At 37.7% G+C, this 26,849-nt stretch overlaps 2 protein-coding genes across 3 annotated transcripts; both read left to right on the top strand.

Annotated features, from left to right (window-relative positions):
- The first annotated feature begins 1,076 nt into the window (after positions 1-1,076).
- On the top strand, positions 1,077-17,003 carry SLU7 (SLU7 homolog, splicing factor). 2 transcript variants are annotated; one of them, XM_029218397.1, is made up of 16 exons: positions 1,077-1,173; positions 3,436-3,621; positions 4,481-4,634; positions 5,267-5,347; positions 5,639-5,803; positions 7,549-7,617; positions 10,687-10,734; positions 10,932-11,063; positions 11,327-11,424; positions 11,712-11,779; positions 11,914-12,053; positions 12,912-13,073; positions 15,184-15,288; positions 15,448-15,519; positions 15,634-15,747; positions 16,643-17,003. In XM_029218397.1, the coding sequence occupies exons 1-16, from the start codon at positions 1,136-1,138 to the stop codon at positions 16,820-16,822; spliced, it is 1,812 nt and encodes a 603-aa protein (XP_029074230.1). In that variant the 5' UTR covers positions 1,077-1,135; the 3' UTR covers positions 16,823-17,003. The 2 variants fall into 2 exon arrangements, with proteins under 2 accessions (XP_029074230.1, XP_029074231.1); XM_029218398.1 differs by having other exon boundaries at positions 1,123-1,392.
- Positions 17,004-20,069: 3,066 nt separating this feature from the next.
- ZBED8 (zinc finger BED-type containing 8) lies at positions 20,070-26,598 on the top strand. The gene is made up of 2 exons (XM_029217729.1): positions 20,070-20,471; positions 24,396-26,598. The coding sequence occupies exon 2, from the start codon at positions 24,446-24,448 to the stop codon at positions 26,225-26,227; it is 1,782 nt and encodes a 593-aa protein (XP_029073562.1). The 5' UTR covers positions 20,070-20,471; positions 24,396-24,445; the 3' UTR covers positions 26,228-26,598.
- The last annotated feature ends 251 nt before the right edge of the window (positions 26,599-26,849 follow it).

Genomic DNA, 26,849 nt, shown 5'->3' with positions numbered 1-26,849 from the left:
GCTCCGCAACAAGAGAAGCCACTGCAATGAGAAGCCTGTGCACCGCAACTAAGAGTAGCCCCCACTCGCTGCAACTAGAGAAAGCCCACGCGCAGCAACGAAGGCCCAAAACAGCCAAAAATAAATAAAATATATATTAAAAAAAGCAAAGTGTGAGTGATTCAGACTACTCACTTTCAGACTATTTTCTGACAACTTCTGTCCCTTCAACTATTGCCCTGTAAAATCAAAATTAATATTTACATTCCTATGCTAGGCACTGAACATTCTTAATAAGAAAAAATAGATTATATTATGATGAGATCTCTTATTGAAGCAAGGATGTCACTCTGACATTTGAAAGGAACACATACTGTTTTGAAAAATAAAACGTGACCGGAACAGAGAGGATAGGACCAAAAAAAAAAGGGGGGGGGATTCTACTCCAACATTAATATTTTCCAGTATTTTATTTCATATTATACTTTAAAGGAAGGTTGAGATGTCATAAATATTACTGTTTTCCCAAAATGGAAATCGTTTTATAGTATTTTTTTCCTAATGGTAAAATACAATATCACATTGGGACGAGGTGTCACAATTACGGAATAATGCCTCATGTTCTCATAGCACCTGGTATATACCTTTCATAGCGGCTTTCTAGAACTATACATTTTTGAATAATTCAGTGTCTTTCTCGCTCCGTATGATGTAAATTCGAGGAGAGGAAGACACTTTGTGTTTACCTTGTCCCCAGCGTGTTACACTACCTGGCTACTAATTAATGCTAATTTTAACTTTTTTTTTTAACTTCACGCACTTCCCCCTTCATTTCACAGCGCTCTAGTGAGGCTTAAGCTGTCGTCTGCTCTCTACTACGTTTTTCTTTGTTTTGTTTTACGTCGTATGACGCGGCGACTCTTAAAAAAGAGTTTCAAAGAACAGGCCGAAAAAGAAGCTGCTCAAACCTAACCCATTCTATAGACCCACAGTAGAGAAACGGACACAGCTCAACATCTCGCGAGACCAGCTCCGCTTGGGATTCTGAGACTCGAAGAGTTCTTAGCGCGCATGTGTGGGTCGTCCGGAAGGTGCCGCAGGGGCTGCTGGGAGAGGGAGGAGGTCAGGAAGTAAACATAGATGGTCGGCTTCCTTCATGTCCGGCTGTCTTGGTGTCAGCAGCGGCGGGACCGGGTAGGGAAATATTGTGAGAACTTCAAGAGGGAGGTGGGTGAGGGTGAAGAACCCCGAGAAGTGGACCAAAGGCTCCTAATTGTTACAAATATCCTTACGAGACTGATGAACGCCACGTTGAGGAGGGAACGGGGACCTAGAAGGAAGCCGCCGTCCTAGGCCTCAGTCATAGTACCTGTGCCCAGTCAGACCAGGACTGTGTCTTCAGTGGTTTTTAAAGTAAGAATTATAAGATGCCATTGGGGCTTAACTGTCCAGTACAGTAGCTGTTAACTGTTGTGGTTCTTAAGCACTTGAAATGTTGGCTAGTCTGAATACGTGTAAAATCCATATCAGATTTTAAAGACTTAGTTTTTCTAAGTCTAAACAGATTTTTTCCTATGTTGAAATGATAATATGTTGGGTATATTGGGTTAAATACTGCAAAAATAATTTTACCTGTTTCTTTTTACTTTTCTAGTATGGCTGTGGAATATTTTAAATGACATATAGGCCTGGCGTTATATTTCTCTTGGACAGCGCTGCATTAGAGGGTTTTAAGCTTGGGTAGTGGACATGATATGATCAAATCTGTGTTTTGAAAAAATAACACTGCAGTGTGGAAAACTGATTGGAGGGAATTGGGAGAGACTGGTAGGGAAAAGTATTAACACTAAGGTTATTGACAGTAGAAGTAAATGAATTTGAGTGATATTCAGAAGGTGAAAATAACGTTACTTAGTGATGAAATAGGTGTGGGAATTAGCTGGAACACTTCTGAAAAGGGATGGATGGTGGTGTCTTTCATCAAGAGAGGGAACAGTGGAAAAAGATTTCATAGAGAAGATTATGAGTTTTTTTTTAGTTGAAGATTATGAATTTGAATTAAGATTTGTTGAGTTCAGGTTTCTCAGAGACATTTAAGTGGAGGTACTTTGAAGTAAGCAATTGGAATATATTTATTGGAAGCTCAGACAAAAGGTCTGGAGTAGAGAAATAAATTGGAGAGCCAGCAGTTGTATACTGTGGCTATCGAAACCTTGGAAATAGATGAGCTTGTCCTCTGGTGGAGTTTAGAGTGATGAAGAAGGCCCCAGGATTGACCCTTGTGGAATCCAAAATAAAATAACTGGGCAGAAATGGATGAACTTACAAAGGATTCAGGAGAAGCAGCGAGAGGGATACAAGAAAAACCAGGAGAGTATACTGTCACATAAAGTCAAAGGATAAGAATATATTAAAAGGGGAAGGAACAGAACTGAAAAATGTCCAGAGGACTAGGCACATTGATAACTTAGTGGTATCTTTGGAGTGGGGGGAGGGGTGTGGGAGCTAAATCAGAGTGATTGAGAAGGGAAGCAGAAGATGAGGAAATATAGACGATGAATATAGGTAAATCTTAAAGCATCCAGTCTTTAAGAGGAACAGAGATAGGACCCTACGTACTCATTAAGGGTTAGTGTGGTAGAAAAGTTTGAGACACTTACGTAGAGAGGAATTCAGGAATATATATGAGAGAAAGAGTCTCATGAAATTTTAAATACATGTGTATGTCTCTCTCCACTTATAACTTAGAGTTGAGAGAAAAACTGCAACAGTATATAAAGACTTTTGTGGAGGGGAAAGAGACCTTTCCCTTACAGATACTATGAAGAATAAGCCATAAGTTGAAAAATAATTGATATTACAATTACTTGTAGGTAGTCTGTACAGAATCTAAGAATAGAGATGTTGTAGTGGGAAGGGAGAGACAGAATATGCTTGTAATCTCTATAATAAAAAAAAATTAAAAATAAAATAATTTATATTAGAGTGAAAAAATTTCCAACAAAGAAACTAAAAATAGTGATATAACTAAAGGGGGAGGAGAGATTTAGGAAGATAGGGACCTATGTTAGTGATTAATCTTGTATCAGAGCAAGAAGTTAACTAATAATGTCTAGAATATGAAACATTCTGTATAACACACAGTATGTGTCATTAGAGTGTACTTTTTTTTTTTTTTTTCTTTGCGGTACGCGGGCCTCTCACTGTTGTGGCCTCTCCCCTTACGGAGCACACGCTCCGGACACGCAGGCTCAGCGGCCATGGCTCAAGGGCCCAGCCACTCCACGGCATGTGGGATCTTCCCAGACCGGGGCACAAACCCATATCCCCTGCGTCAGCAGGCGGACTCTCAACCACTGCGCCACCAGGGAAGCCCTACAGTGTACTTCGGATAGTTTCACTGGTGAATTCACCAAGGGCTAGTTTATACTAATAGATATTTCTTCCTTTTCATAGAGAAGGCCAGATAACCATGTCAGCTGCAGCCATGGATGCAGGTAATGCGGCCACCCTTTCGGGGTCCAAAGAAATGAGTTTGGAGGAACCAAAGAAGATGACCAGAGAGGACTGGAGAAAGAAGAAGGAGCTAGAAGAACAGCGAAAATTGGGTAATGCCCCTGCAGAAGTTGATGAAGAAGGAAAGTAAGTACTTTAATTTTTTTGCAAGATCTGTTCAGAATTCAAATAAATGTCTACTTGGTTTACCAATTTCTCATCCTTTGCCTTGACAGGAAGCCATCTTTATCATTTACATCATTTTTGTTTTTATTTATTTTATTAAACTCATACGTATAAGGTTTAGTAATCATATAATAATGGACTTGTAATGAATAGCTGTAGTCCTTTTCGGTTTTCCCACTCCCTGTCCTACTCTACACAAGTGACTATAGTTGACCCTTGAACAACACAGGTTTGAAATGTGTGGGTCCACTTATACTCAGATTTTTTTCAATAACTACGTGCAGTACTACACAATCTGCCATGGGTTGAATCCTCGGATTCCAAACCATGGATACAGAGGCCCGACTGTGCAGCTTGAGCATCTGCAGGTTTTGGTATCTGAGGCAGGTCCTGAACCAGTCCCTCTCAGATACTGAGGGATGACTGTACTTGTCAGTCTATTTTGAGTTTTTCTGGTTGATACCTCCACATCTCTAAATAACATACCTATACCATTATTATAATCAACTCTAGACATTATTAGTTCTTGCTCTGATACAAGATTAATCTCACTTACATAGGTCCCTATATTCCTTCATCTCTCCTCCCGCTTTAGTTATATCACTATTTTTAGTTTCTTTGTTGGAAATTTTTTCACTCTAATATAAATTATTTTCTTTATTTTTAATTGTTTTTTTATTATAGAGATAACAAGCATATTCTGCCTTTCTCCTCCCAGTACAGTATCTCTATTCTTAGATTCTGCATAGGCTACCTTTGTAATTGTAATATCAATTATTTTTCAACTTCATTCTGTTAAAAAAATTTTATTTTATTACAGGGACATCAATCCTCATATTCCTCAGTATATTTCTTCAGTGCCATGGTATATCGATCCATCAAAAAGGCCTACTTTAAAGCACCAGAGACCACAGCCAGAGAAACAAAAGCAGTATAGCTCATCTGGAGACTGGTACAAGAGGGGTGTAAAAGAGGTATGTATGCAACTTGTATATATGCATGTGAAAATGGAGATTTTATTTTAAGAACTTAATATAAGAACCTCTAAAGCAATACTATATAAAGCAGAAACAGATTATATGACCTTTTATGTGGTATTAAAATTCACAGTACATACTACTTTAGCGTCTATATTTTATAAATTTGATATTGCTGAAATCTTTAAACTTTCTCATTTATAAAAGTGCAGGGTAAGCTGGGACAAAGTGAGAGAGTGGCATGGACATATATACACTACCAAACGTAAAATAGATAGCTAGTGGGAAGGAGCCGCATAGCACAGGGAGATCAGCTCGGTGCTTTGTGACCACCTGGAGGGGTGGGATAGGGAGGGTGGGAGGGAGGGAGATGCAAGAGGGAAGAGATATGGGAACATATGTATATGTATACTGATTCACTTTGTTATAAAGCAGAAACTAACACACCATTGTAAAGCAATTATACTGCAATAAAGATGTAAAAAAAAAAAAAAGTGGAGATTCTAACTGGTTTTCCTCTTAATGAATAAATCATTTCACTAGACAATATAGGAACGAGAGCCAAAGTTATTTTTAACTTATTCAGATAAATAAAAATTTTCCTTGTTTTTCTTTACATCCATTTATAGAATTCCATAACTACTAAGTACCGCAAAGGAGCATGTGAAAACTGTGGAGCCATGACACACAAAAAGAAAGACTGCTTTGAGGTGAGTTCACCTTTGAGAATTTTGGAAACTGTTGTCAGAGAGTCTCTTTATTCCTGTCAGAGAGCTTCATTCTGTTTTTTTAATTACATATATTTAGGTACAAGTTAAATAAAAATTAATTTGAATGAAATTAGTTTAGCATCATCAGAAGTTTTGCTGGAAGACTAAATGATAATTGAATAAACCATAAAGTCCCATGGTATGTTCACACCCACTCTGTAAAGATTATATGAAGTTTTCCTCTGGGCTATAGATACTTAGGAAAAGATTTAATCTTATTGTGTTTTCCAGAGACCTAGGCGAGTTGGAGCAAAATTTACAGGTACTAATATAGCTCCAGATGAACACGTCCAGCCTCAGCTGATGTTTGACTATGATGGGAAGAGGGATCGGTGGAACGGCTACAATCCAGAAGAACACATGAAAATTGTAGAAGAGTATGCGAAAGTTGATCTGGTGAGCACAGTTCACTGCTTTCCTGCTATCCTTAAAGAGTGTACATTTTGCTGTATCTCTAATTTAGCAACTCTATTTTTTGAGTCTTCAAGCAGTATAAAAATGATGGCATTTTTATTATTGTAGTAGTAGTAAGCCTAATTGAATAGTGAAATAAACAGTGTGCTAGCCCTATTTGGCAGCAATTTCTTTTTATTTCATTCTTATATTGTCCTTTACTCCATGACTTAGGTTGCAAAAAATACTGGAAGCATTAGAACAGATTAGTGTCCAAAGCTTTTTCCTTTCTTTTATAAACTCTTGGCCCCCAGACTATATCTTGCCTATGGGCCTGTTTTATACTTGTCTCACATAGCATTTCAGGGTGGGGGAAGGGGAAGAGGATAAGTCATTTCAGAAAATTGAATTTTATTTTAATTTAACCTAAATTTTTTCTGTTATGATTTCACCTACTCACTCCCATTTTTCAAACACCACAGGCACATTGCTTTTTTTGTTTTTGTTTTTAAGTAGAGTTAACATTTAAAATCATGGGATTTCACATAAAAATCTGAATTTTATATTTCTTGAACAGTGAAATATGCAGTAATCCTGGGCCAGCCTGGAGGGGTCAGTCATCTCGAGTCAGGTGGCACCTCGTCAGCAGGGATTGTTCTCTGCAGTTTACCCCTGGTGGTGTCTAACTTGGTTTACATTAATGCCTGGTTCAAACAGGAGTTTGTAACTCCTGTTTAAATATGGCTGATTGAATCCAACTCATTTTCATTTTTTGTTTTTTGGGGGGGTTTTTTTAAGTTAATTTTTTTATACAGCAGGTTCTTATTAGTTATCTATTTTATACATATTAGTGTATATATGTCAATCCCAATCTCCCAATTCATCCTGGTTTTTTTGTTTTTTAATTTAGTTTTTTTTATTGAATGAAAGAGTCATTAAATTCTACAGTGCCTTACAATTTTCAGAAGTTTCACACACATGATTTCATATAATCCTATAATAACCCCCCCTTTTTAAAATTTCCTACCCTTCTATTACCCCTCCCCCCTTTCCTCTATTCATTGCTAACCACTAGTTAGTTCTCTATGAGTGTGCTTCTTTCTTGTTTTATTCAGCAGTTGTATTTTTTTAGATTCCACATACAAATAATATACAGTATTTGTCTTTCTCTTTCTGACCTATTTCACTTAACATAATGCCCTCCAAGTCCATCCATGTTGCTGCAAATGACAAAATTTCATTCTTTTTTTTATGCCTAAATATTCCATTGTATATATATTCCACACATCTTCTTTATCCATTCATGTTTTTTTTTATTAATTTTTATTGGAGTATAGTTGCTTTACAATGCTGTATTCATTTCTGAGGTACAGCAGAGTGAATCAGTTATACATATACACGTATCTACTCCTTTTTAGATTTCCTTCCCATTTAAGTCACCACAGAGCATTCAGTAGAGTTGGGGGGTTTTTTGTTCGTTTAGTTTTTGGCCACACTGCATGGCTTTTGGGATCTTAGTTCCCAGACCAGGGATCGAACCCAGCCCCTTGGCAGTGAGAGCGCAAAATCCTAACCACTGGACCACTAGGGAATTCGTTGTAACTCCTGCTCTTTAGGAGCCAGAGGTCTAGAGCTACAAAACATGACCTTGTCCAGTGACCTTTACTGAAAACAATAAACGTACGCATTTTACACATATAAAAATTAAATGTTCATTTGACTAATTTCAAATGTTTCTTTTTTCTTAGGCAAAACGAACGCTGAAAGCCCAAAAACTCCAAGAAGAATTAGCCTCAGGAAAATTAGTGGAACAGGCTGTAAGTAATAAAAATGATCATTAAAAAAAAATTCAAACTCCTAGTAAACAAAAAATGAAGACTGAAAGAAAAAATTCATTTTATATCTCTCAAGTTAGAAAAGATTTTAGGGAGAGAGAAGTGCTATTGAGGAGAAAGAGTAAAACTGACTTATAGAGTTCATGCGACTATAAATTGATGCAATCATTTTGGAGAGAATATTGCCATAAAACATTTATATACCTTTTCTGGAATTAAATTAGTAAATCCATCCATCCTAAATTTTTTCTAGTGTTCAGAAAAGTCATTATGCACAAAGATGTTCACTGCAGCACTTTTTACAACAGCAAGAAATTGAAATAGTTTAATAGGGAATTAGTGAAGTGAGCTATCCTTCCTCTGCATGATAGAATGTAAAATGACTTTTGTCAAAACTTTGTAACAACACTGGCTAACACTTATATTTTAATGACACATGTAAAATATTACAATATTACCACACAGGGAAGACAACCAGAACACCAGTTCTCATTTAATATAGAATTAGTGAATTTTTCTTTTTATTTATTTATTTTAGTATTTCCCACATTCTCCGTAATGAACATGTAATAATTTTATAGCTAGGCAAAAAATTTTCAAACTAACAAAAAAGATGTATTGCAGACAGGTTTTTTCCTTTTTTTTCTTCCAGTCAGTCAACTTAATAGTTAGAGTATATTATACTTATTAGAGTTGTGAAAATTTCTTTTAACAAATTAATGGCATAAGTAAATAATAAACATTTTCTAGTTGTCGAGTTTAAACTTCTAAAAGGGACCCTTAGCAAGTATAAGTACAAAGAAAACACAACTAGGTAAGTTAATCACCAAGTCTGAGCAGTCACAGAAGCTACCTATCAGGCAGGTTCAAAGCACAAGTTAACAGACAGATAATGTTAAAACCCAGCTCTGCCCCTGGCTAGCTAGGTGGTCCTAGAAAAATTAATTTGCCTCTCTGAGCCTCAGTTGATCATCTCTAAAGCAGAGATAACAACACCTACCCCCACCAGGAGGTTTAGCATACATATCACAGAGTAAACACTTGGTAATTTGTAGCTATTGTTAATCATTACCAACTCTGGAAAAAAGAAGAGGGCCTTTTTCTGTTTTTCTAACATATTCTTTGTTGTTGTTTATTGTAAACATATTATAATTTATTTTCCCAGTAAGCATACTTACTGGGAAAGTAAGTATGAATTTTGCCCATTTGGATATGAAGATTAACTGCATATAGTAGAGCTATGTGTACTATAGAGATTTAGCTGTCTGTGTAGCAATATAAATGTCCTTTTTTGAACTAGCAACTTGTAAGAACTCCAAAAAATATATATTTTTTTTAAATTCCCAATTTTGAAGGCAACAAATATTCAGAAAAAGTACACAGAAAATTATAAAGAAGAAAAATATCCCCTATGTTAACTGTTAACATTTTCAAGTAGGCCTTTCAGTGTCCCAGTACACCCCCCACATACATCCATGGATGTGTGTGATTATCATACAACATGTTTTTTAAATGGATTCATCTTTACATACTCATTTATCACCTACTCTTTCAATTTAACAATATACAGTGCAGTGAGGACTTGTTCTCCGTATCATTAAATGTAGACCTGTAACATTTATTTGTATATAAATTCACATGGTTCAGTAATCAAAATAATTTAAGAAGATAGATGTGCCTCCATCCACCCTATCTCTAAACCTCACCCCCCATAACCATTTTTTTTTTTTTTTTTTTGTGGTATGCGGGCCTCTCACTGTCGTGGCCTCTCCCGTTGCGGAGCACAGGCTCCGGACGCACAGGCTCAGCAGCCATGGCCCACGGGCCCAGCCGCTCCGCAGCATGTGGGATCCTCCTGGACCGGGGCATGAACCCGTGTCCCCTGCATCGGCAGGCGGACTCTCAACCACTGCGCCACCAGGGAAGCCCCCCCCATAACCATTTTTATTTTTCTTACAGATCCTTTCAGAGTTTGTTGTGTAAATACAAACAAATACAAATATGTAATCTTATTCCCATCCTTCCCTCTTTTTTTTTCCCCCCCCAAAAAAATGGTAGCAAAGTATATGTGTTTTTCCACACCTTGGACAGAATGACTTTAATGGTTGTTCAGTGTTTATTGAGTGCAATATTTTATATAACCAATCATCTCTTGTTGATCTGTTTTTTTCCTAATTATTTGTACAATACCCAACACTAGATTCTTATAAGGCTTTATATAATAGACATTTTTTCTTTATGATAAATTCCTAAAAGTGTAATTGTTGATGCACTGAATATGTATATGTAAAATTTGATGACTTTAAAAAAAAAAAATTTTGATGACTTATCACTTAGCTAGCATTCAGAAAGCCTGTACAAATTTTTGCTTCCACCAATATACCATATATATATATATATTTATTTTTATACACACATTTCCACATCCCCCCACTAATGGTATAAGGTATTGTTTTAAACGTGTGAAGCCTTTTTAAAAGGACATGATGAAGTACTGAGCACTTTGCTCTCGGCATTTTGTGGAGATAGAGAATATCGTGACCAACTGCTAATGAAGAAAGAGTGTCTTTGAGGCAAGGATTTTGCACGCTTCTTAAATCACAGCGTGTTGTCACCTGAGTAGATTTCTTCATTGCCTAAATTTTACAAAGGCTGTTTTGGCTCTAAAGATACTTATTACATGATCCTGGTAACTTTTCTTTTTGGCCTTAATAGAAAAACAGTGAAGTTTAATGAAAATGTTATGTCTGAAGATTGAATACATATGAAATGAATATTTTTTAGGTATACTGATCAACTTAATCTTTCTATTACATTTGTGTGATTATAGTCCTATCATCAATGAAAATTTTGGATTTGTAGACAGCCTAATAAAATTATTCACAATGACATACTTGTATTCAAAACTTATGTGCTCGCTACAAGTGAGAAATGTAAGAATTTGTTCAGTTAAATTTGTTATATTATTTTAACTATGTTTTTAAAGTGTTAAATAATCAGTTGATTCAGTGGAATACAATTACAGATTCGTTTCCTTCTTTCGTGACACAGAATTCTCCAAAACACCAGTGGGGAGAAGAGGAACCAAATTCTCAGACGGTAGTAAATATATGCCCTATCTGGATATACATGACATTTTTAAAGTTCTGATGGCTAATATTAATAGTAATATATAATTCATAATAATAATAGGTTTAAAGAACACAGTGAGTAAGGGTTTGGTTAAAGGGAAAACAAGAACTAGATGCTGCTCTTTTTTTCTTAAAAATTTTTTTCCCTCTCTCTTCCTCTTTCAGGAAAAAGATCATAACAGTGAAGATGAGGATGAAGATAAATATGCAGATGACATTGACATGCCTGGACAGAATTTTGACTCTAAGAGACGAATTACTGTCCGGAATCTCAGGATTCGAGAAGATATTGCAAAAGTAAGCCTTGCCAACTCAACATACATATTCAAAAAATATTTGTCTTCCCAGCCTAAATTTTGTCTACTAATATGGTACCTCGGTAGTATATGGGTAATATAGTCAGTCATTCCAAGGTTAGGTGTCATTCCGGTTTTCTTTCTCTTCACCTGTACCCCAGACATGCACACACACATTTAATTGGCTCCTCCTACTAGTCTGCTGAAATCTTCTTTGATGAAAGTAAACATTAACACAGTCTTAAAATATTTTTTTCCTTCTAGTATTTGCGGAATTTAGATCCAAATTCTGCTTACTATGATCCCAAAACCAGAGCGATGAGAGAGAATCCCTATGCCAATGCAGGAAAGAATCCAGATGAGTAAGTACCAAGTTCAATGTAAAGATTTCAAGAGGGCGGCTGGGCCCGTGAGCCATGGCCACTGAGCCTGTGAGCCTGGAGCCTGTGCTCCGCAATGGGAGAGGCCACAACAGTGAGAGGCCCACGTACCGCAAAAAAAAAAAATTTCAAGGTAGGGGAGGGGAGCTTTTATTCATAAACCACAATCTGAATTAAAATGAGCATCACCTATGGTCAGGTCAGAAAAGAATTTCTTTAAAGAAATCAATCTCTGAAACAGTTTTGTTTTTTTTAATTTGTGTTTACAGAGTGAGCTACGCGGGGGATAACTTTGTTAGATACACAGGTGATACCATTTCAATGGCTCAGACACAATGTAAGTGTTTTCTCTATGTCAAGGTATTTTATATCAGCTCATAAGAAATTTAGGGGCATTTTTTAAAGCTTGTTTCCAAGAAGCATGAAAACAATGTAGGTGACAGCTCATTACGATGTTTTTAATTACCCTAGTGTTTGCTTGGGAAGCCTATGACAAGGGGTCTGAAGTGCATCTGCAAGCTGATCCTACAAAACTAGAGCTGTTGTATAAGTCCTTCAAAGTCAAGAAAGAAGACTTCAAAGAACAGCAGAAAGAAAGCATCCTGGAAAAGGTAATTTTGACCAAACTGCTAAAGGAAAACATTTCTTAAATAGAAATTATCAGTTAATAAACATTTGATTTACATTTGGAATACAATATACAGTCCATTTTAATCCATCAGGATTAGTCCTGTCCTTCCACTGATGCAATCAATTGGTATACAGTATCAGTGAAACTATATCAGTGAGCTTTTGCAGCAAAACAAATCACCTCAAAATGTAATAGCTTAAAAAAAAATAGTTTAAATAAACGTTTCTTATTTCTCACCATTTTGTATGCCAGCTGGGTCTCCTGGTCTGAGTCTGCCTATCTGAAGTTGGAAGATCTAGAATGGCCTCACTTTGGTTTCTAGCAGTTAGCAGCCCTCATCTGTCCTGAGAAGGCCCACCTGGAACAGCTCATCTCTGCCCCACATGGGTTCTTATCCTCTGATAGGCTAGCCCAGCTTCTTTACATGGCATTCTCAGGATACCAGAAACTAGCAACAAAGTGTGCCCCAGTGCACAAGTGTTTTTCAGGTCTTTGCTTACATCATATTTGCCAGTGTTCCATAGGCCAGAACAAGTAGCCTGGCCAGGCCCAGATTCAAGGGAAGGAGCAGCAAAGTCATGTGGCAAATGGGCATGCACAGAGGATAAGGGGAATTTTATGAGCATTTTGTAATTTACCACACTCAACAGATGAGTAGCAATTGAGACATCTTTTATTTGCCTGTGAAAATTTGGTGACATTTTTTTCACTGTGTTTTGTATAACAAAGCCCATGAAGAATAGTCCTCTAATCTTCCTGATTGGAAATAAACCCTTCAGTAGAGATTTGAATGCAAATCTTTGTAAAATATATTTAATAATGTTCAATGTCCTTTTAGTACGGTGGCCAAGAACACTTGGATGCCCCTCCAGCTGAACTGCTTTTAGCTCAGACCGAAGACTACGTGGAGTACTCAAGACATGGGACAGTCATCAAAGGACAGGAGCGGGCTGTTGCCTCCTCCAAGTATGAGGAGGATGTGAAGATCCACAATCATACTGTATGTGTTCAACCAGAATTATTTTTGTATCCTTGTTAGCATTTTGCTCTGGATTGTATTTTTCATTAGTAAGTCGTTGTGCTTCATTTTGTTTTTTTGCATTTTAACTTTGTCTTATTTTTTAATACAATTTTTAAAGGTTATACAGCATTTACAGTTATTACAAAATATTGGCTGTATTCCCCACATAGTACAATACATCCTTGTAGCCTGTCTTACACCCAATAGTTTATACCTTCCACTCCCCGACCCCTATATACTGCTTCTCCCCTCCTCCCCACTGGTAACCACTAGTTTGTTCTCTATATCTGTGAGTCTGCTTCTTTTTTTGTTACATTCACTAGTCGTATTTTTTAGATTCCACATGTCAGTGATATCATACAGTATTTGTCTTTCTCTGTCTGACTTATTGCACTTAGCATAATGCCCTTCGAGTCCGTCCATGTTGCTGCAGATGGTAAAATTTTGTTCTTTTTTATGGCTGAGTAGTTTGCCATTGTATATATGTACACCACATCTTTATTCATTCATCTGTTGATGGGCATTTAGGTTGCTTCCATATCTTGGCAATTGTAAATAATGCTACTGTGAACATTGGGGTGCATGTATCTTTTCAAATTAGTTTTTTGTTTTTATCAGATAAATACCCAGGAGTGGAATTGCTGGGTCATATGGTAGTTTTATTTTTAGTTTTTTTGAGAAAGCTCCTTACTGTTTGCCACAGTGGCTGCACCAATTGCTGTTTTATGAAATTTTCCCAAAATGTGACAGAATACTATTATTTTTACTCATATACCCACCATCTAGATTCAAATTCTTTTTTACAGATCGCCATATACGCTTTGTCTAGAAGAGTGTGTGTGTGTGTGTGTGTGTGTGTGTGTGTGAGTGAGTGTGTGTAAGTAACTATATTTTTTTGACTGAAACATTTGGAAATTACAGATATCATGACATTTCACCCGTAACACTGTATCATGTACCCTAAAATTAAGGATGTTCTCCTATATAACTACATTACCATTATCACACTTCAGAAAATTGACATTAATGCCTTAATATCACCTAATCTCTAGTCCTTTATCACATTTTCCAAAATATACCCCAAAATGCCTTTAAATAACTGTTTGGGTTTTTTTGGTTGGAGTGGGGATAACTGTTTTGTGCGTGAGTGTGAGACACAGATTCCAGTCACAGCTTACATTTATTTTGTTATTTGGTTGTTATCTCTCTTTTTTCTAGCATGTATCTCCCCTTTGTCATGACAGTGACTCTAACAGATCATGCCAGTTATCTTGTAAACTGTCTCATATCCTGTATTCGACTGGTTCCTAGTGATATATAACTTATTCCTGTATTCCCTGTATTTCCTATAAACAGGAATTCAGATCTAAAGGCTTGATTAAAGTTAACAGGAACACTTCATAGGTGATACAGTGTATGTCATATTGCATCGCATGATAAAGCATATAATTTGCTGTACTTTAAGTACCCAAACTACACTTGTCTCTCTAAGTAAGAGTCAAAAACCTAGCTACCTAATAGGAGCTAGGCCAGTAATCATAGATGAGTGAAATGAGCCAGGCAAATTTTATAAACTAGAGAACACAAGCCCTGTCTAATAGGGGCATCCACTGGTCAGCAACAGCCAATTATTGACAAGTGGGAATGTGAGCCCAGAATTTCCCAGTCCTCAATTTTTCAAGAGAAGTCAGATAGCCTAAATTTTTTAATTTTGGGGGGGCATAGAATGTAAGACCGTTGTAACCACACCTTCTCCCTGTTAGCTAGCCCTAGCATCCCCATAATTTTCCTCCTTTTATCACCAGTATATGAGAATAACCAACAAGGACCTACTGTATAGCACAGGGGACTATACTCAATATTCTGTAATAACCTATAAGAGGAAAGAATCTGAAAATGAATATATTTATAACTGAATCACTGTGCTGTACACCTAAAACTAACACGACATGGTAAATCAACTATACTTCAATTTTTAAAAACAAATTAATTAATGATAGAATTTTTTTAAAAAAAGAAAGAAAAACAGTATATGAGAGACCCTGGTTTCAGGTTCATTTTTAAATAATCTCTCTGTGTCTCTCTGCAGCATATCTGGGGCTCTTACTGGAAAGAAGGCCGTTGGGGATACAAATGCTGTCACTCTTTTTTCAAGTATTCCTATTGTACTGGCGAAGCTGGGAAGGAGACTGCTGTAAGTAATTGCCCTCTGGTGCTTAAAAGTGAAACAACAGCCAAAGCTCTTAAGTCAAAGTTTATATGAAACATATATTTTTATGTTTCAAATTTTAACTTTTTCTTAGATGACTGGTAACTATGACTCTCAAGTTAGATTACATATATTTTTCCACAGAATTCAGAGGAGTGTATTATAAATGATACAACTGGAGAAGAATCTGTGAAAAAACCTCAGACCCTCATGGAGGTAAGTCCATGATCAGTTGTCCTGAATTTTTAAGTCTTGGAGGGAGGACTTTAAAACTTGTGCTAGAACTTTGTTTTTGCATTAACAACACTATATTTGCATCCTCGCAATCAGATGCATCAGGAAAAACTAAAAGAGGAGAAAAAGAAGAAAAAGAAGAAGAGGAAGCATCGAAAGAGCAGTTCAGAGAGTGATGATGAAGAAAAGAAACATGAAAAATTGAAAAAGGTACTTTGTGAAGGCTAAGTAAACAGTAAAAGTGACCACAGCATTCTTTATTTGTAGCGACCTTAGGAAATTATCTAGTCCTATTTACAAGCTCATTTTAAAAATGAGCAAACGAGCCCCTAGTCTGGGTGATTTGCTCAGGTCACCTATCAGGTGTAGAATACAAATAGAGATTTTGTGTGTCTCGGTATTGCCTGCTTCTTGAACTATTTGTTGAATATCACTAATGCACAGAAGAAAAATGCTTGGTATAGTTGTTATTTTAGAGTTATGACATGTTCGCCAGAGAGACTTGCCATCTGGCTCTATAATTTGTAAGTTTCAGCAAGTCTTGGGAAAAGTCAGAATTGCAGTCTCCTCCAAAAAGCATCAGTTGCCGGCTTCTGTCAGTAAAATAAACCTCATTCAATTTTCGTTGTTAAATAAAATTTCTTTGAAATTTCATTGAAAATGTCATAGAATGTTTTGTGCTCTATGAAAATGTACGAGCCAAATAGTGATTAGTTGTAGCTTGACAGCGAAAGGGCTGACTCCCAAGCTCTTCCAGACAATCTAGGTTTTTTGTTGTTTTTGTTTTTTTTTTGCGGTACGCGGGCCTCTCACTGTTGTGGCCTCTCCCGTTGCGGGGCACAGGCTCCGGACGCGCAGGCTCAGCGGCCATGGCGCACGGGCCCAGCCACTCCGCGGCATGTGGGATCTTCCCGGACCAGGGCACGAACCCGTGTCCCCTGCATCGGCAGGCGGACTCTCAACCACTGCGCCACCAGGGAAGCCCGCAATCTAGGTTTTTGATGTAGTAGTTCATACTCAGTGGGGTCTTCTGGTACTCTACCACTTTTGCACAAAAGAGATCTGATGTAGAGCCACGGTACTCATTTCTTTCTTCTCACTATAGGCACTGAATGCAGAGGAGGCCCGTCTTCTTCATGTCAAGGAGATCATGCAGATTGATGAGAGGAAGCGGCCTTACAGTAGCATATATGAAACTCGGGAACCCACTGAAGAGGAAATGGAGGCCTACAGAATGAAGCGTCAGAGGCCAGATGACCCCATGGCCTCCTTCCTCGGACAGTAGTAACTGGTCGCAGATGGTCACCGAAGATAGACTCTGCTGATACATTCTTTTAGATTCTTGCTGATGATTATCAATGGAAAAATCTGTATCTACTCTTCTTGCTGCCTGACTTTAAAGCATCCAGAAGACTTATAGTAAACTCATTCCTTTCCATACTGAAGAAACAGAGAAGAAAAAAAAAGCGGTATATTAAGTGCAGATTAAGATTTTATTTCCAATTTTATATTAATGATGTGGAAAAAGGTCTTGGCTCTCCACCTGTCACAAATATCTCAACATTTATTTATTAAGTTTCAAACTTCATTTCCTCAATTTTTATGGCCCTTTATCTAGTGTTAGCACTCATTTTGAAGGCAGTTAGTTACTCTTTCTCAAAACAAGGGCTTCAGTTTTTTTAAATTAGTAGTAACTATAACACTAGTTATTTGATAATCATTTCTTTTTGCCTTCTCGGATTTTTCTGATCTGAAGCTAATATCCTGTCTTGAGCTCTGGGTTACTGAAAGGACTGTAGAACGTGTGAAAACTTTATCCCTGATGTCAGTCTGTGTAGTAATAATCCTGTTTTCCACTTGGTTATAAAATTTTGATTTTCAGAACATTTCCTTGTATCTTATACTCAGAACTAAATGCGTTAGCCTTTGCATGGAAAAAAAACTATTTTGTCATCCTTGAGTCAGTGTTAGTACTAGGTCTTTTACCATTCTAGACATGAGTGTTTAGACACAGAAATCCTTTTCTTTAGCATAGAGGATATGGTCTGTGATACTAATTGCTGTTTTAATTGTGATTGCCTTTATATAACAATCATGAATATTAGATTTTTTAAAGATTATAGAATAACTCTTGTACCTAATCTTCATAGCCAGCAGGTGTCTTTTTGTAAAATTTGCAAAAAGCAAAACCTGAAGTTGAAGGTTTCTTCAAAGAATTACAAGTATAGCTTGTAGGGCTATTAGTAACTGAGATTGCTGCAATTTTTAGCCTTCTTCTAAGAACACTGTGAAGATAGTACTGACAGTGAGAGTGGGATCAGTGAAAACAGCCTGTTTAAAACCCCTGACACAAGGACATTGACTTTTAACAGCTCACTGGCTTTTCTAAACTACCAAAACCCACTAGAATATTGCATTAAGTTAGCATCTCAGAAATAGTGCTGGTGGGAGAGTAACTGAATCGGATTATCAAGTTCTGTGGATATACATGGTATCTAGATTCAGACCAGTATGAAATTAAAACAGCAATGCAAATACATCGAATTCTTACCTACTTTAAGAGTGTCAAAAATTTACATTTTCATATTCCTACCTTAACATAGACTTGTTCAACATAGTCTGATATTAGTGTCTATTTTGTATTTTATTTATCTTTTGTTGATAAAGATGTATAACTGACAGTACTTAACTGTGAGTGGTTTGCAGCATTATTTCAAATCTTTGGGGACTTCGCTGGTGGTCCAGTGGGTAAGACTCCACGCTCCCAATGCAGGGGGCCCAGGTTCGATCTCTGGTCCGGGAATCAGATCCCGCGTGCATGCCGCAACTAAGAGTCCACATGCCACAACTAAAGATCCCGCATGCTGCAACCAAGACCTGGCACAGCCTCAATAAATAAATAATATTAAAAAAAAAAAAACAAATACCTGGCAGACAAGTGATCTATAGGACTGGCAGGAAGCCAGGGTTAGCTTCTGTGTGTTTGAATTAGAAATTTTCAGGCGGGACTTCCCTGGTGGTCCAGTGGGTAAGACTCCACGCTCCCAATGCAGGGGGTCTGGGTTCGATCCCTGGTCGGGGAACTAGATCCCACATGCATGTTGCAACTAAGAGTCCACGTGCTGCAACTAAAAAAAAGATCCTGCATGCAAGTGAAGATCCCGCATGCCACAACTAAGACCCAGCACAGCCTAAATAAATAAAATATTTTTTTTAAACAATTTCAGGACTCTAAAAAATGTGTCACCTAACATTTCTGTTAGGGCTTCTGTTCCCTCTTCTTGAAACCTAATTTACTCTGATTTTAGGAAGAATTCTATAATATATGAAATCATGTCTTATTTCTGTTTCATTTTGGATAAAAGGTAAATCTAGGACATTACTCAAGATAATGAACTTTGATTTTATTATCTCAATTATAGCTGCCTTTTGAGTGCTGGAACTATGTAATGTAGTTTTCACATGTTATCTCCTCAAAAGAATTTCATGGGGTGAGTAATGGATGATATCCATATTTCACAGTAAGCATAAGGACTTAATGAGTCCAGGTGGTTTGCTCAAGTCCTAACAGTAAAAAGTGTTGGGGCCAGAACATAAACCCAAGTCTCTGACTCTAAAGCCTACTCCTTTCTCTAGCATTTAAGGCCCAGGTTTCTGGGCCAAGCTGGTCTTTTGCAATTTCTTTCATTGACAGAAACTTTAAGCAGGCTCTCAATCTTTTTATCAGGTTCACTCTCAATACCTGAAAATAAAGTATCTGTCCCACATTCTTTGACACTTCCCCCTCCCCCAGCCTTGTGGGATGCTTCTCCCAAGACTAACTATACAAAAATGAGTAAAATGTGATTTCATTAAATACCCTCAAAATAGGAAAGAGGGCTATATTTAGATTTGTTTCTTTCAACTTTTTCTCATTTCTACTTTAGGGTTTTTCTCAGCAATCTCTCTAATATGGGTTTATTTATCTAGGAGTCTGTTGTTAAAAAGAATTTTAAATAAAATTTAAAATCGTTTCTCAAAGGTGAATCATGATGATTAGCAAATTCATCCACATGCTCTAATTAATGGGAAGTCGGGGGAGGGCAACGTGAATGGGCGAGAGGACACAAGCTCAGCCTCCACCATTAGTATGTTACTGGAATGTACAGCTTGTCCCATTTGCCTGAATATTTAATTTGTAAGTAGAATGCGCTCCCTTCTCTTTTTCCTCATTGATTCCACATAGAAAATGGTTAATTATTGAAGCTTTACAACCGCCAAGCTCAAAGCCTGACTTAATATAAAATTTTATCTGCAGTGCTTTAGAAAGTAGAACTATGTGGGCTTCACAGGGCCTTCCATTCCCGAGATTCTACGATTCATCCTCTCTGGCAGACACAATAAGCAAAAAATCCCCAGCTCCAAGTCCCCCATCTGAAAAGAAAACCAGCGCGCGTGCTCCTTACTCAGGGCGGCGGGGCCCTCAGCCGCTTGCCAGTGCGCCTGCGTGCCTGGATCCGCCTCGCCCGGTCTGCGGGCGGGAAGCCCTCCCCGAGAACCCGGATGGGACCCGGCGCGGCTGGAGCGGGGGACGCCGCGGGCGCTGCTGTTTCACCGCGCCCTGCAAGGTCCTGCTCGGGAGTCGGACACGAGGAACCGCCACCTAGACTGGTTCCAGCGCCCGGAGGCTGGGCCCCAGCCTGAGCGGAGAGCTAACTGGAGCCTGAAACGGGCGCCTAAAAGAAGCCCGAGCATCCCTTGGGCCTGCTCCTCTGGCTAGGAGACGTCGGGTGGAGACCGAGCAGAGTCTTCTTCCCGCTCCTCCGGCGTCCTTAGCTCGCCCGGGCCGCCTTCTAAACGCTCCGTCCTTATAATACACCAAGAGGTCCTACCAGTTACGAGCTGGTGTTGTTTACATGCATTCTCATAATTAAACTTCCCAACAGCCCTGTAAGGTAGGTACCATTGTCCTCCCCGGTTGAGGGACTGAAGCTTGGACAGGTCCCAGCCTAAGTGACCAAGGCAGGATCCCAGGCGTTTGCCTCTGGCGCATTTGCTCAGCTATTGCATTCCCGTCCCTTCTTTCCTGGCTTTTGCTCTTAACGATGTAAAATGTAATGATTCAATCCTCTGCCTCCCTGGACACCGACACCTACCGTGGACGGGCATAGGCGGTGGCCAGGTACAAGTTGGATTGTGTTTGGTTTGGGGTTTTAGGTTTACAACTGCACTTTAGTGTTGTCACTGCTGAAATAGATGTTTTAGCCTTCCTCAGGTATTTCTGTTATGTTAATGTTCACTTGTAACTGACTTTTTTCTCTAGATTGTGATGCTTTTTCGTATCTACCCTTCATAAATTTGCCAAACATTTTACTCTGTTATATCTGGTCTTACATTCTGCCTCTTCAGATAGCTTTCAACAGACTCTCAAAAGAATCATTCTAAAAACTAATTATGTCTATCTTAATAAGTAAACCTTTTTGATTATTTTACTGTTTATTATGGAAATTTTCCAGCATATATAGAGAATGGTGTAATGATGTGTACCCATCATCCAGCTTTAGCAGTTACCAACTCAAGGTCAATCCTGTTCTGTTTCCACCCTATTGTGTGTGTGTGTGTGTGTGTGTGTGTGTTTGTGTATGTGTGCTGAAGTACTGTATTTCAAAGGAAATCCCAGACATCATTTCACTTGTAAATAACTAAGTCTGTATCTCTAACAAATTAAGACCTTTTTTTAACACAACCATACCATTATCACAGTTTCAGTTAACAATAATTCCTTAATAGGTGATGCTTTTTTAATGTTTACATATTTTAGGATATTGTGATTGCTAAATACCACAAAGGAGCAAGTGAAAATTGTGAGTTTCTAAAACACAGGAAAGCCTCCTGGGCAGTAAGTTCATCTTTGAGGGTCTTGAAAATTCTTGCTACCTATTCTCCCTTTTTGAGGGGGATGGAGAAGAATACTATAAATGAGTTTTTCTAAAAACTCTTTTCCAAACAGGTTAATCTTCAATCAGAATATACTTGAGCAGCATAGTCAGAGAGGGGAACAATGGACTCTAAACTCATCCTATAATGATTTCTAGTGAGAAATCATTTGAAGTAAAGCTTTTTCCTTCACTCCCTCTGTTCCCCAAAATATAAATAACAGAATACAGAAAGATAAGCATTTTTTATGCTTATGTCATCATTTTGTTATCAGTTAGGTGAGGTTCTAAACACAGTTGGCCCATAGTCTCATCACTTGATAAAGGAACGCTTAAGATCAACTCTAAACTTTAAACTGCCTTTACTGACTGGCAGACATCTTCCAATTTTAAACTGACTGATGACAACCATATGGCAGATCAACTTACTAGTTACATAGAAGTGCATTTTACAACTAGTCATTCTTGGCAGAGCCTCTAGAAAGCTAATGCCTTAATATTCTTGGCTTACTTAACTGTGATTTTTTTTTAATGGCCAAAGTGGGCATTTGGATTTAAATGTACTCCTGTTACATTATTTCAGCCATATTCTGTGGCACAGAACTCTGGAAATTTAGGGGATCACTTATTTACGTGGGAGATAGAAATGTTTTCTAAGGTATATTTGAGTCTACCTGTGGATTACACCTTTACTCATTGCTCAGGAGGGAGAAAGAAAAAAAGGCATGTCTTTCTTTTTAGGTCCCTCAACTTTCTTTCTTCTTTTTTTTTTTAATTTAAAATTTTTTAATGTTTCATTTATGACTTTTTTTTAGTTTTTATTGGAGTATAGTTGCTTTACAATGTTGTGTTTCTGCTGTACAACAAAGTGAATCAGTTATACATATACATATATCCACTCTTTTTTTAGATTTCCTTCCCATTTAGGTCACCACAGAGCACTGAGTAGAGTTCCCTATGCTATACAGTAGGTTCTCATTAGTTATCTGTTTTATACATAGTACTGTATATATGTCAATCCCAATATCCCAATTCATCCCACCCTCCCTACCCCACTTGGTAACCATAAGTTTGTTTTCCACATCTGTGACTCTATTTCTGCTTTGTAGATAAGTTCATCTGTACCGTTTTACTAGATTCCATATATAAGCAATATTATATGATATTTGTCTTTCTCTTTCTGACTTCACTCTGTATGACAGTCTCTGGGTCCATCCATGTCTCTGCAAATGGCACTATTTTGTTCCTTTTGATGGCTGAGTAATATTCCATTGTATATATGTACCACATCTTCTTTATCCATTCCTCTGTCAATGGATATTTAGGTTGCTTCCACATCCTGGCTATTGTAAATAGTGCTGCAATGAACATTGGGGTGCATGCATCCTTTCGAATTATGGTTTTCTCCAGATATATGCCTAGGAGTGGGATTGCTGGGTCATATGGTAGCTCTATTTTTAGTTTTTTTAAGGAACCTCCATACTGTTCTCCATAGTGGCTGTACCAATTTACATTCCCACCAACAGTGTAGAGGGTTCCCTTTTCTCCACACCCTCTCTAGCAGATTTGTAGATTTTTTGATGACAGCTATTCTGACCAGTGTGAGGTGAGTTATAGTTTTGATTTGCCTTTCTCTAATAATTAGTGATGTTGAGCATCTTTTCGTGTATTTTTTGGCCATCCATATGTCTTTTTTGGAGAAATGTTAGGTCCCTCAACTTTCGTAAGAAGTTGTCATCAACTCAGAAAACATAATTGCCTGTTAAAGCATTTAGTGTTTACTTAGCAACCTAGAATATCGGTAAGCTAGGAATTGGCCCGAGGATATGTTTCATTTCTCTAAATCTGTCTATGTACTAGGATGTGTATCAGAATCACCTGGACAACTTTATTTTAGATTCTTTTGTCCTACTTTTGGAGATGATGATTTATTAATTCTGAGGTGGTATAGGGACATGTATACTTTCAAGGGGCTCCCAATGATTGTGATAGGCATCTCTTGTTAGAGATTACTGTTCTAGGTACTATTCATAAGACTTATCTAAAATACTTATTTAGAATACAGATTTGGGGCCCCTACTCCAGAGCTAGGGAATCAGAATATCTCAGGGTGGGGTCCAAGAATCTGCATTTTCGCAAGAGACTTATATGATTCCTCCATTTACTAAACTAGAGAACCACTGCCTTCTACAACCTGTCGTACTGTAATTAAGGCTTTTCTTCTATGAGAGAGCTTTTTCTGAAGTTTCAGTAACAAGAATAGTTGTGTTTCTCCTGAGCAACTTGTTTTGCTTTTTTATATGGACAGTGTGAATCATGGACTGATACTGTGTATCCTACTTCTGTGTCAAGGGTGGCTTGGTCAGACCTGTTTGAAATTCTCTGCTTAAGTTGGAGTCAAAGCCACTCAAGGATCAAATAGTTTTATAGACCTGTTTAATCCTTAACTATTAGAAAGAACTGGCCACCATGTCAAAATCTGCCCTTCCTTACAGTATTTAGTGAATTACTCCCTTCTTTATTCACTAGTTCATAACTGGGGGTGTGCATACATCCTTGGCATAAGATGCAAAGAAGGGGGTGGTAGTGAGATGCCTTTTCTGGGGATACAAAATGTACCAGATTTGTTTGGAACATACATCATTGAAAACAAATTAAGCCGTAACTGCAATTCATCAATAGAGAATTTATGGGTAATCACAATTTGCATAAGCCCTAATCTCTCGTATATAACTTGCTGGCAAGGTATTTATTCCAGGGCTTTAGCTGTGAGTTTGCTAGGTTTAAGTTGGGCTGTCATGCTGTCATGGCTTACTTTGAATTGACATGTTGCAGGATATTTCTTGACATGTACACAGATGACAGGATGGCATGTGATGTGGCTTTGTTTTAATTCAATTAGCCACTGGTTTTTAATGTCTGGGTTATATTTTACTTCCAAAGCAAAAAATCTGCGACACCTCTGGAATACTACGTGAGAATTTTGGGGTGCCATGTCGAAGAAACGCAAATGGGACGATGACTATGTTCGTTACTGGTTCACCTGCACAACAGAGGTTGATGGAACTCAGCGCCCACAGTGTGTATTGTGTAACTCTGTATTTTCAAACGCTGACCTCCGACCATCAAAACTGTCTGACCATTTTAACAGACAGCATGGTGGTATAGGTGGGCACGATCTCAATAGCCTGAAACATGTGCCAGCACCATCTGATCAGAGTGAAACCCTGAAAGCATTTGGAGTTGCATCTCAGGAGGATACCTTACTACAGGCATCATATCAGTTTGCGTATTTATGTGCCAAGGAGAAGAATCCTCATACAATAGCTGAAAAATTAGTGAAACCTTGTGCCCTGGAAATAGCACAAATAGTTTTGGGACCAGATGCACAAAAGAAGCTTCAGCAGGTATCCTTATCAGATGATGTGATCCATTCTAGAATTGATGAAATGAGCCAGGATATCTTACAGCAAGTTCTAGAAGATATCAAAGCCAGTCCTCTTAAAGTGGGTATTCAGCTTGCTGAGACAACAGACATGGATGACTGCAGTCAGCTAATGGCATTTGTGCGATACATAAAGGAAAGAGAGATCGTAGAAGAATTCCTGTTCTGTGAACCACTGCAGTTAACAGTGAAGGGAAAAGCTGTGTTCAATCTGTTCAGAGACTTCTTTCTGAAGCATAAGATAGCACTCGATGTATGTGGCTCTGTTTGTACTGATGGTGCCTCTTCTATCCTAGGAGAAAATTCAGAATTTGTTTCCTGTATGAAAAAAGAGGTACCTCATATCGTGATCACACATTGTTTGTTGAACCCTCATGAACTTGTCACAAAGACACTGCCTACAAAACTGAGGGATGCTCTTTTTACTGTGGTGAGGGTAATAAATTTTATCAAAGGGCGAGCTCCAAATCATCGCTTGTTTCAGGCTTTTTTTGAAGAAATTGGAATAGAGTATAGTGTTCTCCTTTTCCATACTGAAATGAGGTGGCTTTCTCGAGGCCAAATACTTACTCATATTTTTGAAATGTATGAAGAAATAAATCAGTTTCTTCACCACCAAAGCAGCAATTTAGTTGATGGCTTTGAAAACAAAGAGTTTAAAATTCACCTAGCATACCTTGCAGATTTATTCAAACACCTAAATGAACTTAGTGCATCTATGCAAAGGACTGGAATGAACACAGTATCAGCTAGAGAGAAGTTGTCTGCTTTTGTTAGGAAGTTTCCATTTTGGCTAAAGCAAATTGAGAAAAGAAATTTTACCAACTTTCCTTTTCTTGAAGAAATCGTTGTTTCAGATAATGAAGCAATATGCATTGCAGCTGAAATAACAGTGCACCTGCAACAGTTAAGCAACTTCTTCCACGGATATTTCTCTGTTGGAGATCTTGATGAGGCAAGTAAATGGATACTGGATCCATTTCTTTTTAATTTGGACTTTGTTGATGATGGCTATTTAATGAAAAATGATCTTGCTGAATTACGAGCTAGTGGCCAAATCCTAATGGAATTTGAAACAATGAAGCTTGAGGATTTCTGGTGTGCTCAATTCACAGTGTTTCCAAGCCTAGCAAAGACAGCTCTAAAAATCCTTATACCGTTTGCAACTACATATCTTTGTGAGTTGGGATTTTCATCACTCTTGCATTTTAAAACAAAGTCCAGAAGCTACGTGAATATGAGTGATGACATCCGTGTGGCTATTTCAAAAAAAGTTCCTCGTTTCTCAGACATCATTGAACAAAAACTACAGCTACAGAAGTCACTGTAAGCTGATAGACTTTTTCAATGTATAATTTTTAATATATTCTTAATTCCATTGTAAAATTAAGTTATAATTCTGTCTCTTTTATATTTATGATATACCAAATCCTTTAAAAGTTTAGCATTTTTAACTTTTAATTTTCACGTGAGATGTGAAAATATGTTTTGAGAATAAAAGCACAAGCAGCAGAAAAGATTAAGTGCTGCTGATACATAGGATTCTTCTAAGTATCTGTTTAACCTTTTGATGTGATACATAAAAAAAGACACTCAAGCACTACAATATCCAAGCTAAATGGTACAATAGGCTACGAATAGAGCCAAGAGAAAAAGACCTCCCAGAACATGCATCTCATGTTAAAAGTCAAAGGATGAAATGACAGACTGAGTCCTCCCATGTCCTTGAGGGCTGTTTTGGGGAGGTTAATGAAATCAGAAGAGGATTATGAAATGTTATAGTGAGAGAAGGGATGGCCCTAGTTAATGTAAGATTTATTTTTAAATGTATTCTTTGGAGTTAGTCTCACAATGTCCATTCCTCTTAGTTCCTATGCTCTAAATTCCATGACATTAATAAACATCCTAATATCCTGTTAGTCACTCTTTGTCTTCTTTTACATTACATCCAG

The sequence above is a fragment of the Monodon monoceros genome, unplaced genomic scaffold (assembly GCF_005190385.1).
Source record: "Monodon monoceros isolate NGI ecotype Baffin Bay Population unplaced genomic scaffold, NGI_Narwhal_1 Super_Scaffold_12, whole genome shotgun sequence".
Classification (NCBI taxonomy): Eukaryota; Metazoa; Chordata; class Mammalia; order Artiodactyla; family Monodontidae; genus Monodon; species Monodon monoceros.
Note: the sequence above shows the minus strand (reverse complement) of the source record. Positions and strands in the feature narration are given on the sequence as shown.

Bases quoted from the DNA above. Each gene is read 5' to 3' on its own strand.
- SLU7 (XM_029218397.1), top strand. From the start codon at position 1,136: ATGTCCGGCTGTCTTGGTGTCAGCAGCGGCGGGACCGG. The intron at 11,064-11,326 runs GTAAGCCTTGCC...TTTTCCTTCTAG, and splicing joins TTCGAGAAGATATTGCAAAA to TATTTGCGGAATTTAGATCC. The intron at 15,748-16,642 runs GTACTTTGTGAA...TTCTCACTATAG, and splicing joins AACATGAAAAATTGAAAAAG to GCACTGAATGCAGAGGAGGC.
- ZBED8 (XM_029217729.1), top strand. From the start codon at position 24,446: ATGTCGAAGAAACGCAAATGGGACGATGACTATGTTCGTTACTGGTTC.